The sequence below is a fragment of the Acinonyx jubatus genome, chromosome C1 (genome assembly GCF_027475565.1).
Source record: "Acinonyx jubatus isolate Ajub_Pintada_27869175 chromosome C1, VMU_Ajub_asm_v1.0, whole genome shotgun sequence".
Lineage (NCBI taxonomy): Eukaryota > Metazoa > Chordata > Mammalia > Carnivora > Felidae > Acinonyx > Acinonyx jubatus.
In genome coordinates this window covers 32,993,532-33,010,108 of record NC_069381.1, presented here as the reverse complement: position 1 = coordinate 33,010,108, position 16,577 = coordinate 32,993,532, and the positions used below count along the sequence as shown (strand labels likewise).

Sequence of the window (16,577 nt, the reverse complement as noted above, 5' to 3'; positions counted from 1 at the left end):
AATGCATGTAATAGATCCTTAGTGAATGTTACTTCCTCTCCCAACCATCTTGTTTCACGGGAAATGTTTCAAATGTCAAATAACCAAGTAATACATGAGCATTGGTCAGAAAGATTCTGATCCTTAGTAGGGAATTGCCTGTATTAACATATGTCAGCCTGATATCTTCCATCCAAGAGAAATACTGTAGTGTTGCAATTTTTCAAACTGCAGGTGGTTGTAAAATCCATTTAATAAATTATGACCCGCTTGTCTTTTTAATGAAATAATAGATTCAAAAATATCATATGGTAAAGATACTGTTTCATGAAGCTTTTGTTTCAGGTTTATGTATACTTCTGAAAGCGTCAGCTGCATTGGAGGGAAAAGTTCCTTATTACTGTAGGTGGTGGCAAAAAAAAAAAAAAGTTTGAGTCTTGTGAGGCAAGACTGAGTCATCTTTTTATTCACAACTTAAAGGGAAAGAAGTTTCATCTGCCTCAGGTAAAGGTTCCAGAGGCCTCTGAGTCTCTAATTGGAGTAGCGTTGAACACTAAGGCTCTTCCGAGCACGATCAGCGAAACTGGGAGCACCTTGTGTCTGCTTCCCTGCCTGGGATTCCCTAACCCTGAGGGGATCTACTCCCTGTTTCTCAGAGGTAAGACATGTTTTTGAAGTTCTGCATCAAAAAATTCATGAGGGGCACCTGGGTGTCTCAGTCGGTTGAGCATCCAACTTCAGCTCAGGTCATGATCTCCTGGTTTGCGTTCGTAGGTTTGAGACCTACATCGAGCTCTGTGCTGACGGCTCAGAGCCTGGAGGCTGCTTCGGATTCTGTGTCTCCCTCTCTCTCTGCCCCTCTCCTGCTCGCACTCTGTCTCTCAAAAAATAAAACGTTAAAATTTGTTTTAAAAATTCATGAGAACACTGACTTGGGAAGTCAGGCTGCTTGACGCTTGGGTCCCCTGCTTACTAACTTTATGAACATTGGACAAGTTTTTGTCTCCCTAAGTCAGTGAATCTCAGACATTTCAGTCTCAGATTTCTTTATACTCTAAAAATGGAGGGCTTTTGTTTTCGTTATTTATGTTAACCTGTGGTTGATTTTTCTCATTTTAAATGAATATTTTTGAAATAACTTTTTTTGTGAAAAAAATACTTTTTCAAAATAATCATTGAGAAGAGCAGCATTGTTTTACATTTTTGCAAATCTCACACCCAGCTTACAGGAAAGGAGCTGATTTCTCATATCTGCTTCTGCATTCTGCATTCTTATATTGTTTTGGTTAAACTATGTGAAGAAAATCTGGCCTCACATTGATACGTAGTTGAAAAAGAGAGGGGTATTTTTTTTTTAATGTTTTATTTATTTTTGAGACAGAGAGAGACAGCGCATGAGTGGGTTTGGGGCAGAGAGAGAGGGAGACACAGAATCTGAAGCAGGCTCCAGGCTCTGAGCTGTCAGCACAGAGCCCGACACGGGGCTCGAACTCACAACCCGTGAGATCATGACCTGAGCCGAAGTCAGTCACTCAACCGACTGTCACCCAGGCGCCCCAAGAGAGGGGTATTTTAATGATCATTTTAGATGTTCTTCTTTGTTACAAATACCAAAATTCAGCGGGTGGTAGTTTCTTAAAGGCTAGTTGCAACTTGAAATCTGATACCATATTAATGAACTTTTTGTACTGTGTTACATTAAAATCCACTGGTCTTTGACTCTTGCCCTTTGGATCACTTATTCATGTGTGATCTTGTAACATCTGGCGCGGATCATTTAGAAAATACCGCTTCACTGACTTATGCAGATCTTTCAAATGTTTACACATTTTGTTATATAATCCGTTAAAAATAACATTTTCATCAATATCCCCACTGATCTCATCAGAAGAGTCTTTGAGTACTGGAAAGCTGTCAAGCCCACGGTACTAGATACAAGTGTTCGAAAAGTCATTGAAAAGCTCAAATTTTACCCTTGGTAACAAAAACTTGTTTCATGAAGTGACAGTCTCAGCTCGTATTTCAAGAAAACCAAGTCTGAACAACCCTAGTTTGTCAGTCACCCTTTGGTATTTTACAAGAAATGCAGCTAGCTCAGCTCAAACTAAAAGCAGTGCTTTTGCTGGAGACAACCATCATAATATCAGTATGGAGTTCTTTACCCGTGCCTTCCACTGTTGCACAGAGTATTGAAAAGATGTAGGCGCGCCTGGATGGTTCAGTCGGTTAAGTGGCCGACTTCGGCTCAGGTCATGATCTTGCGGTCCGTGAGTTCGAGCCCCGTGTCGGGCTCTGTGCTGACGGCTCAGAGCCTGGAGCCTGTTTCAGATTCTGTGTCTCCCTCTCTCTGACCCTCCCCTGTTCATGCTCTGTCTCTCCCTGTCTCAAAAATAAGTAAAAAACGTTAAAAAAAAAAAAAAGATGTATATTCAAGGGTCAAGGTCTAATAAAAAGAATAATTGTTACCGCTTTATCAAGGACATTCTCAAGTGAGATTTTTTGTTTTGTTTTGTTCACCGTGAGCATACGGCAGGGAGAAGTACATTAACTACCAATACCATTTAGTGCCACAACCTAGATTCACACCAAGGCGCCAGGAGCTTTATCCACCATTGCTTTGCAAAATGTCAAAAGTGATTTTCGTTCCTGTTTCAGGATTATTAAGAAAATCGTTTTGGGGCGCCTGAGTGGCTCAGTCGGTTGGGCGTCTGACTTCGGCTCAGGTCATGATCTCGAGGCTTGTGAGTTCGAGCCCTGCATTGGGTCCTGTGCTGACAGCTCAGAGCCTGTAGCTGCTTCAGCTTCTGTGTCTCCCTCTCTCTCTGCCCCTCCCCTGCTCATGCTCTATCTCTCTCTGTCTCTCAAAAATAAATAAAAAGAAAGAAGAAAGAAAGAAAAAAGAAAGAAAGAAAGAAAAAAAGAAAGAAGAAAGAAAAAGAAAAAGGAAATCGTTTTAAGCCTGAAAGGGTCTCAGGAACTCCAGGGGTCCGTGGACCAGACTTTGAGAGCTGCTGACCTTAAGCCTACAGTCACCATGCCATTGGGTTGTATGGGGAATTAAGTGAAAGAGTAAAGTGCAAGGAACAGTTCCTGACACATAGAAAGGACTAAATAAATGTTAATTGTTATTATTACTCTTATTTTGAATGGAAAGGTGTATAACGGGAAGGGAGAAAGCCTAGAGAGAGAGAGAGGAGAGATCTAACTTTTATTTAACACTTTTTACGTACCATTCCCTATTCTAGTTATCTTATGTGTTGCATTTAATTCACAAAGCAACCCAGAGAGGAAGTAAATACTCCATCTTACAGTTACGGAAATGGGTCACTCAAGGTCACAAAGCTTAAATAAATAAATAGTCCCAGAATTCGCAGTCACTTGATCCTGCTCCTTGGGCACAGGATAGCTCAGGGGGGGCTAGAAGGGAAATCTATACTCTATCCCGAGGGGAGAAGTACAGTTGCCTGGAATCAAGAACCAACCCCTCTGACTTCAGGTGCTCACCTGAGAAGCGTATTTTCATTTACTACTTTTTTAATGTTTATTTATTTTTGAGACAGAGATGGACAGAGCACAAGCAGGGGAGGGGCAGAGAGAGAGAGAGAGAGAGGGAGACACTGAATCCGAAGCAGGCTCCAGGCTCCGACCTGTCAGCACAGAGCCTGACGCGGGGCTCGAACTCACAAATTCCGAGATCATGACCTGAGCCGAAGTCGGGTGCTTAACCAGCTGAGCCACCCAGGCGCCCTAAGAACCATGTTTTTAAAGTCTTGGACTTTCCACTTGTTCCTGAGAGCTGTTCTATGTTAAAACATTTTATTTTTTTTTTATTAATTTTATTTTACTTTAGAACAATGTCCTATTTTAGCTATTCTACTTTAAAATTTGTATTCCTAACTGAGGAAGGCCTGCATGATTAGCATTAGCAGCCTGAGTCCCCGGAACCAGTGTAGAAGGGCAGCCATCCCTCCACGTGGTTGGAAGGAAGCACACATCACCTCTGTGAAATCTAGAGGCTTCCCGTTGACCTATAACTATCCTTGTGTCACTAACCTGAACTTGAGTTTGAGACAATGAAGTATGAATTATTATTGTCCTAAGCGAAGCACAATTTACATATTCAAATGGGTACTTTCCTCCTCCAAACAGCCCCTTTTGGACAGGTGGGGGGTCTGCCTATTTATTTTAACTCTGCTGCTATGGCTCAAAATGGACACAGAAATCCTCTTTCAGACTGCATCTTGTTTTGAATGTAGTTGAAAATTTCAGAAAAAGCCAGAAGTCATTAGAGGCCAACTCTGATAAATAACGTGGCTCCAGGAAAAAACCATCATTGGCTAATCTTCAATAGTAGATTTTTGGGACTAGATTTGGTTGGTTCAGAATAAAAGTATTTTTTGAGCACCTGCTATGCCTAGGCACTGTGCTACGTGCTGGCCTCTAAGAGCATATGTGAAGACAGTTCTCAAACTGGATTTCCTAAAATATTCTGATGAAGCGTAGCATCTCTGAAATAAGGGTGTAGGACCAAGGACATCATGCATTTGTACGGGTATATAGATGCATATTTGTAAGGTTCTTACTACATTATAGTAATCTTGTATCTAATTTGCTAGAATGCACAACAAAATCAATTCACCTGCAAAGCAAACGTTTCTGAGTGCCGGGCACTGTGGCAAACAGCAGAAATAAAAACATGCGAACTGAAGGAGCCTAAAATCTGGTGGCACACAGACATATTCATCTACCCGTGAAAAAATATAAATGATCTAACAGATACGAATGGAGAGCAGGAGGGACGAGGAGGGCGCGACCTGCTCCTTCAAAGCCAGATCCTGGCAGTGTGATTCACCAGATGGTTATTTTTAAAATCTAATTTTAGACTTCCTACCTATTTACCAAATACATTGTTCTGCAAACCAAGAAATTAGATCTGAGGTAAAAGGTTCTCTGGCGCCAGAGTTGGGGAAGGGGCCAAGCCAGCCAACAATCCTTTGGAATACTGCTTGGAGGTAGAGGGCCCAGAGGCCGTGCTGGGAGTCACTGCCTTCGGGCCTAAATTCTTTGTGAGGGGCAACTTTAAGTTTCCATACAATATTCTTTATTTTTATTCAATTTGGATTTTAGAATATGAAGTGTGGGGTGCCTGGGTGGTTCGGTCAGTTAAGTGTCCAACCCTTGACTTCAGCTCAGGTCATGATCTCACGATTCTGGAGTTTGAGCCCCAGGTTGGGCTTTGCACTAACAGCCCGGAGCCTGCTTGGGATTCTGTCTCTCCCTCTCTCTGCCCCTCCCCTTCTGGTACTCACTCTCTCTCTCTCAGTAAATATATAAACTTAAAAAAATATATGAAGTGGCATCTGAATATCTAGAGGTTAGTATTTTATAGTTGAGGAAAAAACCAGATGGGAACCAGGTGACGCCTTCAAGCTGCCAATGTGTCTAATCTCTAACTGAAGCAAAAGGCAGAAGCTTTGACTGTTGAAATATAGAATTTTAAGTTACAAAATCCTGTATACATTCACACTGGGCACCATGATTGTCCTGTGATTAGCTCTGCTCTACTGAACCAATCTGCAAGTTTAAGAAATGCTTTAATAAGCACCCTCCACGCCCCCTCACCCCCGCGCCCTGGAGTGATAAGGATCAGGCCAAGGTGGAGACTATACCAATGCTAAAGGGTTTCACACCACTCCAAGGGATTGACCTTAGTACACAACATCACCCAGCCTGTAACAGGGCTGGAACTCAAACCCAACCCAACTTTATCTTGGAAAGAATTCTGTTCTATATGACACAGCTATTGTCCCCAAGGGATTCGGAACCCTGAGTAAAGAGGAAGAAGTGAAGGCCACTGGCCCTATCGTGGGTTGCTCTGGTTCAAGGCACACGTATCTAGCACACAGGAGACATAGGGACAAAGAAAGATTTAGTGAGGATAAGGCAAGGCTTGGCCCGATATGCTGGCACAAACCCCACAGAGGCCAGTGGGAGTGGGTGAAGCTGTTCACTTTCTTTGGTGCTGTAGCCTGAAGCATGCTGCCTTGCCCCACAGAGCATCTGGAAAGAAGATGTAGGACAGCGACCACATCAGGCAGTAAAAAGCAGTTAGGGAGAATGGAGACACAAGCAGCATGATGACACCTGGAGGGAGAAAAAAGGCAAACATTCCATGTCTATGAAGCTGTCTTCGTGTATTTCCCGCCCTCTTCTCTCCCATCCCCATCCTCCCATCCTTCAGTTTTTACTCATCGGCCTAAGAAACAAGAACCAACGAGACCCGAGCCCTGCCTTTAAGAGGTTTTGTCTCTTTGTAACTAGATAATTATAATGTAATGCAAACTCAGGTTCCATTTGGTTGAATTCAGATCAGAAATCAGTCTTAGCCGAGAATAAATTTGAGTTGTCCAGACCCCTTGTTAGAAATATATGTATATATCTCCATCCATCCCAGGGGCGCCTGGGTGGCTCAGTCAGTTAAGCGTCCGACTCTTGATTTTGGCTCAGGTCATGATCTCAGGGTTCGTGGGATCGAGTCCTGTGTGAGGCTCTGTGATGACAGCATGGAGCCTGCTTGAGACTCTCTCTCCCTCTCTCTCTGCCTCTTCCCTACTTGTACTCTCTCCTCCCCCCTTCCAAAAATAAATAAATAAACATTAAAAAGAAAAAAATATATATATATACGAATGACATATATATTCCCAATTGTGTCAAGTTTAATATGTGATAGTGGCCAATACAATGTTACACATATGCAGAAGAGCACAGCAGACCTGGGACAGCTCTCTTTAGAAAGGCCTGCTTGCAAGGTGCCTGGGTTTGTGAGTTCAAGCCCTGCATTGGGCTCCATGCAGACAGTATGGAGCCTTCTTGCGATTCTCTTTCTCCGTCTCTCTCTGCCCCTCCCCTGGTCACTCTGTCTCTCAATATAAATAAAAAAGAAAGGAAGGAAGGAACGAACGACCGAACAAATGAACGAAGGCTGGCCTGCTTGCCAGGTTGGCCTTTAACTGGAGTCCAGGAACATGGCTAGTAAACAGTTCCCTATATCAATATAGAACTTTCTTGGGGCGCCTGGGTGGCTCAGTCGGTTAAGCATCCAACTTCGGCTCAGGTCATGATCTCACGGTCCGTGAGTTCGAGCCCCACGTCAGGCTCTGTGCTGACAGCTCAGAGCCCAGAGCCTGTTTTGGATTCTGTGTCTCCCTCTCTCTCTGCCCCTCCCCCTTCATGCTCTGTCTCTCTCTGTCTCAAAAATAAATAAACATTAAAAAAAGAGTCTATTTCTAATATAGAACTTTCCCTAATGGGCAAGAATGGTTCCCTGTCCTTAGACTGTGCTGAGTGTTGATTTCCTTCTGTGTAAGTCTAGAATTTTGGTACCACTAGGTCTAGGGTGCTAATGTGGCCAGCCCTTATAAAAACCTTGGACCCTGAGTCTCTAAAGAGCTTCCAGGTACACAAGACTTTCATGGGTGTTGTCATAGTTTTGTGCAGGGTGGCCCCACAGGGAGGACACTTGAGGGGCTGTGCCTCATTTCCTCCAGATTTTGCCCCTTTCATCTGCCCTTTGCTGCCTTTGCTTTGTGTCTTTTGCTGTAATAAGTCTTAACCATGAGTATGACTATATGCATCCTGTGAATCCCCAAGAGAACCACTGAACCTGGGGTGGTCTTGGGGGACCCCCAACACATTTGAATCTGAGATACACCACCGACAGGCAAAAGGGCCCCAACACTTGTGGAATATCTACTTTGCACCAGACAATCTGCTAGGTATGTTACAAAGATCGCTCCATTTACGTTTCACAATAATTCTGTGACTCAGAATCCAGTCTGTTTTTCAGATGAAGAGACAGAGGGGATAGAACCTGTACAAGGTCTTGATTCAAAGCCGTGTCTGCCTGACTTGTAAAAACTAGACAGCCTCGGAAAGCTCAAAGAGGGTTGGAGAGTACGAGGCAACATCGTTTCCGTGGGGATAACTACCATACATTCCTCAAGAGAAATCAGAACATATGATCTGACAGAAGACCACTTTCAGTTACAGAGATGTATTGGAGCTTTGGAATGCTTAATATTTCAGAACAGTCATTGATCTGTTGAGGCAATGGGACAATATTTTAAACCAGAGTTGTCCTGGAAAATGCGTGACATGAGGTCTCACAGCCACAGGCCGGCTTTTCAGAAGCTCTGTGGGGGAGACGGAACCTCCGTCTAAAAAGGTGATTGGCTGCACTCCAGGTAAGAGGAATATCAAGAGTGGCCATTTTGGAATCTGTCCAGTTGGGCTCTGGTATTAAGTGGTATCGAAATCTGTGAGGTACAGTTTCCTCCTTTACTCTCACAGCCAAGACAATCCAAGGAAGGCTGAGGCCAAGCATATGGTTTATTGGGAGAAAAGGGGAGCTGTGGTATCTACAGGAGCAAAGAGCATTGTGGGAAACACTGTTGCTGAGAGATAGGAGGGCAGGTGGAGGGAAGAAGGGACTAGAAATTTCCCTACAGGATACATCTGTGCCAGAGGATTGATCTGCATTATCCCATTTAATCTCAAGAATCCTGAGGTAGGAATTATTGGCTTCATTTTATAGATGAAGAAAACTAAACTCAAAATAATGAGGTCGTCAGCCCAAGTTGATGCAATTAACACGTCCTGGCATTGGAACTTGAACTCAGGTCTGTTTAGCAGCAAACCCAGATGCTTCTCAACACTGTTCTGCCTCTGCTAGCTGGGCCACAGAGGAGCCACTGCCTAGAACTTGAGCAGGGGCGTCGGTGCTGGTGGTACAGAGAAAGGGTATGAGCCTAAAGGGGAAGGTCAGGGGGCACCTGTGTGGCTCAGTCGGTTAAGCATCTGACTTCAGCCCAGGTCATGATCTCACGGTTCATGAGTTTGAGCCCCTGTCTGTGCTGACAGCTCAGAGCCTGGATCCTGCTTCAGATCCTGGTGTCTCCCTCTCTCTCTAACCCTCCCCTGCTTGCACTCTGTCTCTCTCTCTCTTTCTCAATAATAAATAATAAACATTAGGGGCGCCTGGGTGGCGCAGTCGGTTAAGCGTCCGACTTCAGCCAGGTTACGATCTCGCGGTCCGTGAGTTCGAGCCCCGCGTCAGGCTCTGGGCTGATGGCTCAGAGCCTGGAGTCTGTTTCCGATTCTGTGTCTCCCTCTCTCTCTGCCCCTCCCCCGTTCATGCTCTGTCTCTCTCTGTCCCAAAAATAAATAAACATTGAAAAAAAATTTTTTTTAACAAATAATAAACATTAAAAATTAAAAGAAAAAAGGACAGTCAGGATGAAAGCAGGGACCCTATGAACCAGACTGGACCCACAGGGAATAAAGAAAGAAACCAAGTATCCCTGTAGATGTTTGTCTTGTCCCCATGAGCACATCCCAAAAGAAGAAACACGGGTATTCCTTGAAGGAAGCCCTAAGTCAGGGAGAACTCTAGGGAGATATCCACCAGGTCCCCAGTGTGGCCAGGACCTCAGGGCTTCCTCAATATCGGTTCTGTTCCCAACATGCATCTGAAGTCCCTTCATCTGCTCTGTTGCCACCACCTCTCATACGACAGCAAGTCACTTTTCCTCTTTGTTCTCAGTCTCCCGCCATCTGGTCCCCACATTGTAGTCCAAGTGGCCACTTAAAACCGCTGCTCAGAAGTCCCTTCAGAGGCTTCCCCTTTGCCGCTAGGATCAGTTCCCCCAAACCCACCCCCTTCACGGACTCGGTATGTATCACTAGGATCTCTCAGCAAGTTCCAGCCACACGGCTGCACGACCGCACCCAGCACCTTCTAGCCTAGAGCCTAGAAAATGCTGTTTTCTCTTCTGAACTACCTCTCTTACCCACCTAGCCAGTCATCTTGAAGGTCACCATTTTTATTTTTTCCAGTTTTATTGAGATATTATGGACATATAACACAAAACTGTATTAGTCCAAGGTGTACAGCGTAATTATTCGATATTTGTGTGTCCTGTGACACGACCAGCAGTCTCGTTAGTGTCTGCCACTGCACAGTTACCCATTTCCCTTTCTTGCGACGAGAACTTTTAAGATCTGCTCTCCTATCTACTTCCAAATACAATATTCTTTTTTTTAATGTTTATTTATTTTTGAGAGAGAGAGAGACAGACAGACAGACAGCACAAGTGGGGGAGGGGCAGAGAGAGAGGGAGACACAGAATCCAAAGCAGGCTCCAGTCTCCGAGCTGTCAGCACAGAGCCCGATGCGGGGCTTGAACCCACGGACCGTGAGATCATGACCTGAGCTGAAGTTTGAAGCTCGACCGACTGAGCCACCCAGGTGCCCCTCTTTTTTTTTAGAGAGGGCACAAGTGAGCGAGGGGTAGAGACAGAGAGAATCCCACAAGGGGCAGAGAGAAAGAGAGAGCGAAGTGGGACTCACCCAAAGCAGGGTTCATGCTCATCCGAGGCAGGGCTTGAACCACAAACTGTGAGATCGCGACCTGAGCCAAAGTCAGACACTTAACCGAATGAGCCACCCAGGCTCCCCACAACATGGTATTGTTAACTGTAGTCACCGTGTTGTCCATTACGCCCCCAGAACTTATAATTGGAAGTCTGTACCTTTGACCACCTTCCCCCAGGTTCCATTTAAATGTTACCTTCTGAAGCATCCTTTCCACCCTTCAGACAATCTCAGTCTCATTAAGTCCCCTTCTCAGAGCACCCTGTGCTCCACAACACATCAAAACTATGCCTTTCTAGTGTCCAACTCTTGGTTTCAGCTCAGGTCATGATCTCACAGTTCATGGGCTTGAGCCCCGCGTCGGGCTCCGCTCTGTTAGCATGGAACCTGCTGGATTCTCTCTCTGCCTCTCTCCCTCTCTGTCATTATAAATAAATAAACTTAAAAAAAAAACAACTATGCATTTCTAGTTATTTCTGCCACTATTTGGTTGGGGTCTGTCTCCCCTATTAGACTGTGAATCCTGAGGCAGGAAGGGTTTGTCTAGTTTATCAATTTGGTTCCCAGTATCCAGCATATGGTAGGTGTTCCTGATTGAACTTAACAGCATTCAACAAATACTTACTGAGCATCTACCACGTGGTTGGCACAATGCTAGGCCCAGGGATTACTGCACGAATGAAAGAGAGTCCTCTATCTGGGGGCAGTTTTAGTGTGTATAGACAATAAAAAAGTAGATACATTTCAGATGGTGATAAACTCCATGGACACAAATAAAACAGGGTAAGGGAGATCGGGAGTGCGGGGGCGAGGTACAGGGTGGCCATGAGCAGCAGTGATAATAGACCAACACTGGTGCCATTTGAAAGCAGTATTTTCACTCACCCCCCAGATAAATCAATTTTTTCCAGTTCTCAGACCCCAGGATCTCATCACGTGGATAGTAGCTCTGGTCCATCATGAACAGAATCATAAGTGAGGCCATGCAAGACAGAATGAACGTGTTGCCTTTGGTCAGAAGGCAGGTGGAGGCCAAAACACAGGAAGCATAGCGGCAGGGTAGACCCTTGTATGTGAAGGGAACACCTGCCAGGGAAGGAAGAGGTGGAGATTAGCTGCCTCCTGCTGAGCAAAGCCAGCCCGTTGGGTCTTCCCTGCCACCCACTCCAGATCCCCCTCCTCGCCAGGCAATGGCAGGCTGTAAAGCGGTCAGCCGTTCACAGAGATGGTGTGTGGGTTCTGTGCCGAATCCCCACGGGGAAGCAGGCGGCTGGGACAAGGCATGGGCCCCAGCACCAAGGAAGGCTCTGCAGGAGGGTTCTCTGAGGTCTTCTAGTCCACCTCTACGCCCCCTTGCATTGTGACCTTGGGCAAGGCAACTGCCCTTGGTTGCCTTGCTCAGTTTCTCCATCTGTTGTAGAAAACTGTGGAGGATGACCTCTAGTTCTGGATTCTGTGAGTCTCTGTGCACCACCCAAAGGTCATACAACGAGAAAAAGGCACAGCTGCTCCGAGAACCATGGGCCCCTGCCCCTCTCCAGGTCTCTGCCAGTGCAGCCTGCAGCCTCCAGTGGGCCTGGGGCACAGGACAAGGAAGGGAAAGGAACCAAAGAGGAGGGGAGGAGTCAGTTACCGCCCCCCCCCCCCCAGGCTTCTGGCATCCAACAGCGCCCCTCCGTGGCTCCCCACCCTTAGCTACAAGGCTGGGGTCCACTCACCGGTTGAATAAAAACACAGGCGGAAGGTAGCAGCTAACACATAGATGACGGCCAGGAACGCATTCAGAGGCCCATCCACGCCTAGGAGCAGGGCTGAGGCCAGGCCAAAGGTGGTGAAGACAGCAAAGTCATTCAGCTCCACCCCTGCTCCAGGAGGTCAAGGTCAGAACTTATGCTCATTTGTCTTGCACTTTAGTCCCCTGTGGTGGGGGAGCTGCAGGGGTGCCAAGCCGGGACTGAGGTCCCAGAGAGCAACAGCTGCTCCCCTAGGGATCAAGGATGGGGGCGGGGCGGGGGGGGGGGGGCCTCCTGGCTCTGCCTCACATGGACCATGCGGCCTGAGGCAAATCTTTCCTTCTCAGGTCTTAGTTTTCCCGCCCTTTAACATCCAGGGTTGGACCACAACTGGATACAAATTCACAAGCCACAGAACCCTTTTTTTTTCAAGCAAACTCTTACATGGAAATATTTTCTTGTATTTTAAACCAGCCGCTCTGCTGGGGTGATTTTTCATTTCCCCCCTCCCAAGCACCGCAGCCACCACCCACTCCCAATTCCTGGGGCACCCCTAGCGGGGAGGCAGCACTGCCAAGGAAACTGCGGCCTGGGCAAGGATGGCTAAGGATCAACAGGTGAGCCCGCGGGGGGCCTAGATCTGAACTATGGGGCTCCGGGATGGTTCTCCGGCTGTTTCTGCTGTCCTCGGAGGGAGGTGAGCAGGAGTGCTGACTCCTGAAAGCTTGCTGGATGTGAGAAGATGGAGGGAGACCCGAGATGGGCTCCTGGGGTCAGGGATCAGGGGTCTGAGGCCTGGACTCACCCGATCTGGAGCAGAGGCTGAGGTGTCTGGTTATCGTCCCAACTGCCATGTCTAATAGGAAGCTGATCAGAAGCATCCAGGAGGCACTGTAGCATTTCCTGAAGTGTAGGGCAGCAGGCGCCGACAGGACAGCTGTGTCATGGGCTGCACTGGGCAACCCCTCCACACACACACACACCCTGCCCTGCATGTTCCCCACACTCGTGTTCTTTCTGAAATACACTGCTTTACACACACACACACACACACACACACACACACACACACACCCCTGCCATACTCTCAACCCACAGTCTTAAAGGGGGTGCCTCGAGCCCCTTAGATAATCACTAAGGTCCCTTCCAACTCTAAGTCCCAGGCATATTTGAGGGCACAGGGGTCCTATGTTCCCAGCCTCTGCAACCATCTCACTGTGGTTTCTCAGATAAACCACTCCCTACCCCTCTAGGCCTCTCTTCCTCCATCTGGAAAGTGAGGGGGTTGTGCCAAATGATTTAATAGAGGCCTATTCAGATATGCTATTTCTCCTAGTGCAAGTTTAGGTAACTCATGACTTTTAAGGAATTGGTCCCTTTCATTTAGGCTACGTCACTTACAGAGTTGTTCATAATATTCCTTTATTATCCTTTTAAAGTCCACGAGATCAGTAGTGATGGCTCTCTTGCATTTCCGATACTGGTAGTTTGTGTCTTCTCTTTTTTTCTTTATTTTCTTGGTTGGCCTGCCTAGAGGCTTATCAATTTTATTGATTTTTCCAAAGAATCAATCTGCTTTTGGTTTCGTTGATTGTCTCTACTGATTTCTTATTTTTAATTTCATTGATGGCTGCTCTTTTTTTTTTTTTTAATATTTATTTAGTTTGGGGAGAGCACAAGCAGGGGAGGGGCAGAGAGGGGAGACAGAAGATCAGAAGCGGGCTCTGTGTGGACAGGCTGGCACTGTGAGCCCAATGTGGGGCTTGAACTCACGAACTGCGAGATCGTGACGTGAGCCAAAGTTGGATGCTCAACTGACTGAGCCACCCAGGTGGCCCCCCACCCCCCCTTTTTTAAGTAGGCTTTGCACCCAGAGCGTGGAGCCCAAATGCGGACCTTGAACCCACGACCTTGAAATCAAGACCTGACTTGAGGTCAAGAATCAGATGCTGAACCGATTGAACCACCCAGGTGTCCCTCTCATTTTTATTATTTTCTTCTGCTTACTTTGGATTTAACATGCTTTTTTTTTTTTCCCTAGTTTGCTAAGGTGGAAGCCTTATACTATTGATTTCTATCTCCCTTTTTTTCCCAATTTTTCTAAGGCTTTATTTTTTGGGGGAGGTTTTAGGTTTACAACAAAATTGAAAGGAAGCTACAGAAATTTCCTATCTACCCCCCCCCATCTCCCACCTATGCATAGCTTCCCACATGATCAATATCACTCACCAGAACAGTACATTCTAATTCTTGACACATACCAAGGATGAACCTATGTTGACACATAGTCACCCAAAGTCCGTAGTTTACCTTAGGGTTCACTTTTGGTGTTGTACATTCTATGGTTTTGGACAAATGTATGATGAGTATCCGTTATTATAGTATCATGAAGATTATTTCCAATGTCCTAAATATCCTCTGTGCTCCACCTATTCATTCCCCCCACCCTCCCATAGCAATCACTGATTTTTTATTATCTTGATATTTTTGCCTTTCCAGAATATCATATCACTGCAATCATATAGTATGTAGCCTTTGCAGATTGGCTTCTTTCACTTAGTAATATGCACTTATGATTCCTCTGTCTTCTCATGGTCTGATAGGTCATTTCTTTTTAGCACTGAGCAATCCTCCATTGTTTGGAAAATTTGGAAGTACCTCAGTTTATTCATCTATTCACTTATTAGACTATATCTTGGTTGCTTGTGAGTTTTGGCAATTGTAAATTAAACATCATAAACATCCAAGTGCAGGGTTTTGTGTGGACATAGTTTTCAGTTCATTTGGATAAATACCAAACAGTGTGATTGCTGGATCATATGGTAAGACTAGGTGTAGCTTTGTGAAATTGCCAAACTGTCTCCCAATGCGGCTGAACCATCTTGTGTTCCCGCCAGCGGTGAATGAGAGTTCCTGTTGCTCCACGTCCTCGCCCGCATTTGATGTCGTCAGTGTTCTGGGCAACTCCTTTGGCCGGTAGGTGTGTAGTAATATCTCACTACATCTCCCTGATAACATACAATGTGGAGTATCTTCACATGTTTACTGACATCTGTGTATCTCCTTCGATGAGGTCTCTGTTAAGGTCTTTGGCCCATTTTTTAATTCTTTGTTTTCTTATTGAAGAATTTTAAGCTTTGTCTATTTTACAGTCCTTTCTCAGATGTACCTTTTGCAAATATTTTCTCCCAGCCTATAGCTTGTCTTCTAATTCTCCTGATGTTGTCTTTCACAAAGGTTTCTTTTCTAACACACGCATTCAATGTTACAAATTTCACTATAACTACCACTTTCACCGCATCTCACAAATTTTGATAAGTTGGGTTTTTTTTATTTTTTTTTTTAACATTTATTCATTTATGAGAGACAGAGAGCACAAGCAAGGGAGGGGCAGAGAGGGAGACACAGAACTGAAGCAGGCTCCAGGCTCCGACATGTCAGCACAGAGCCCGAAGCTCACGGACCACAAGATCATGACCTGAGCCGAAGTTGGACGCTTAACTGACTGAGCCACCCAGGCACCCCAACAAATTTTGATAAGTTATATTTTCATTTTCTTTTAGCTCAAAATACTTTTCTTCTTTAATGTATTATTTAGAATCGTGTTGCTTAACCTTCACATATTTTGGGATTTTCTAGTTATCTTTCTGGTATTGATTTCTACTTTAATTCCATGGGATCTGAGGGCATACTTCATATGATTTCTATTCTTTTACATTTGTTGAGGTATGTCTTATAGCCCAAAAGTGTGAGGAGAAGAATGTGTATTCTGCTGTTATTGGGTAAAGTATTCTATAAATATCAATTAGATCCAGTCGACTGATGGTGCTGTTCAGTTCAACTATCTCCTTACTGATTTTCTGCCAAATGGATCTGTCAGTTTCTGATGGAGGGGTGCTGAAATATCCAACTACGATAACGGATTTGCCCATTTCTCCTTGCAGTTGTTTTTTTATCTCACATATTTTGATGCTCTATATGATTTCCAAGATCTCTTTCAGATCTTACATTCAAGGATTCTGTGCTTTGGTCCAGCACATGCTCCCAGACCCCTCTAAAAGCAGCCACCATAGTCTCAGGCAAGGCTGCCCTAGAATGCCGTTCCTAAGTCTACACCCTGATTGCAATGCTTGGATGACTAAGCAGAAGCAGAGAACCTCACCCCAGGCTTCAGCTGTCTCCAAACAAGCTCAGCACTACCTTTCTTTAGAGCCATACCTATGTGTCTAAAGGGAAATGGGCCCACCACCGTGCCATAAAAATGACACTCCCAAAACTGAGGCACCTGGTGGCTCAGTCTGTTAAGTGTCTGACTTCAGCTCAGGTCATGATCTCATGGTCTGTGAGTTTGAGCCCCACGTTGGGCTCTCTGCTAACAGCTCAAAGCCTGGAGCCTGCTTTGGATTCTGTGTATCTCTCTCTCTGCCCCTCCC

General features: G+C 45.4%; 1 protein-coding gene across 9 annotated transcripts in view; it reads right to left on the bottom strand.

The window, feature by feature from the left end:
- Positions 1–5,891: 5,891 nt before the first annotated feature.
- Positions 5,892–16,577, bottom strand: part of CC1H1orf50 (chromosome C1 C1orf50 homolog) — a 32,983-nt gene continuing 22,297 nt past the window's right edge. For 8 of the 9 annotated variants that reach the window (XM_053212576.1, XM_053212586.1, XM_053212598.1 and 5 more), the window contains 4 exons: positions 12,950–13,047; positions 12,130–12,273; positions 11,297–11,497; positions 5,892–6,123 (listed from right to left, as the gene is read on the bottom strand). In XM_053212576.1, coding sequence (XP_053068551.1) covers positions 5,987–6,123; positions 11,297–11,497; positions 12,130–12,273; positions 12,950–13,047 — 580 coding nt within the window. In that variant the 3' untranslated portion in view covers positions 5,892–5,986. Of the gene's footprint in view, positions 6,124–11,296; positions 11,498–12,129; positions 12,344–12,949; positions 13,048–16,577 lie in introns of those variants that run through there. The other variant, XM_053212608.1, reaches the window with a different exon arrangement.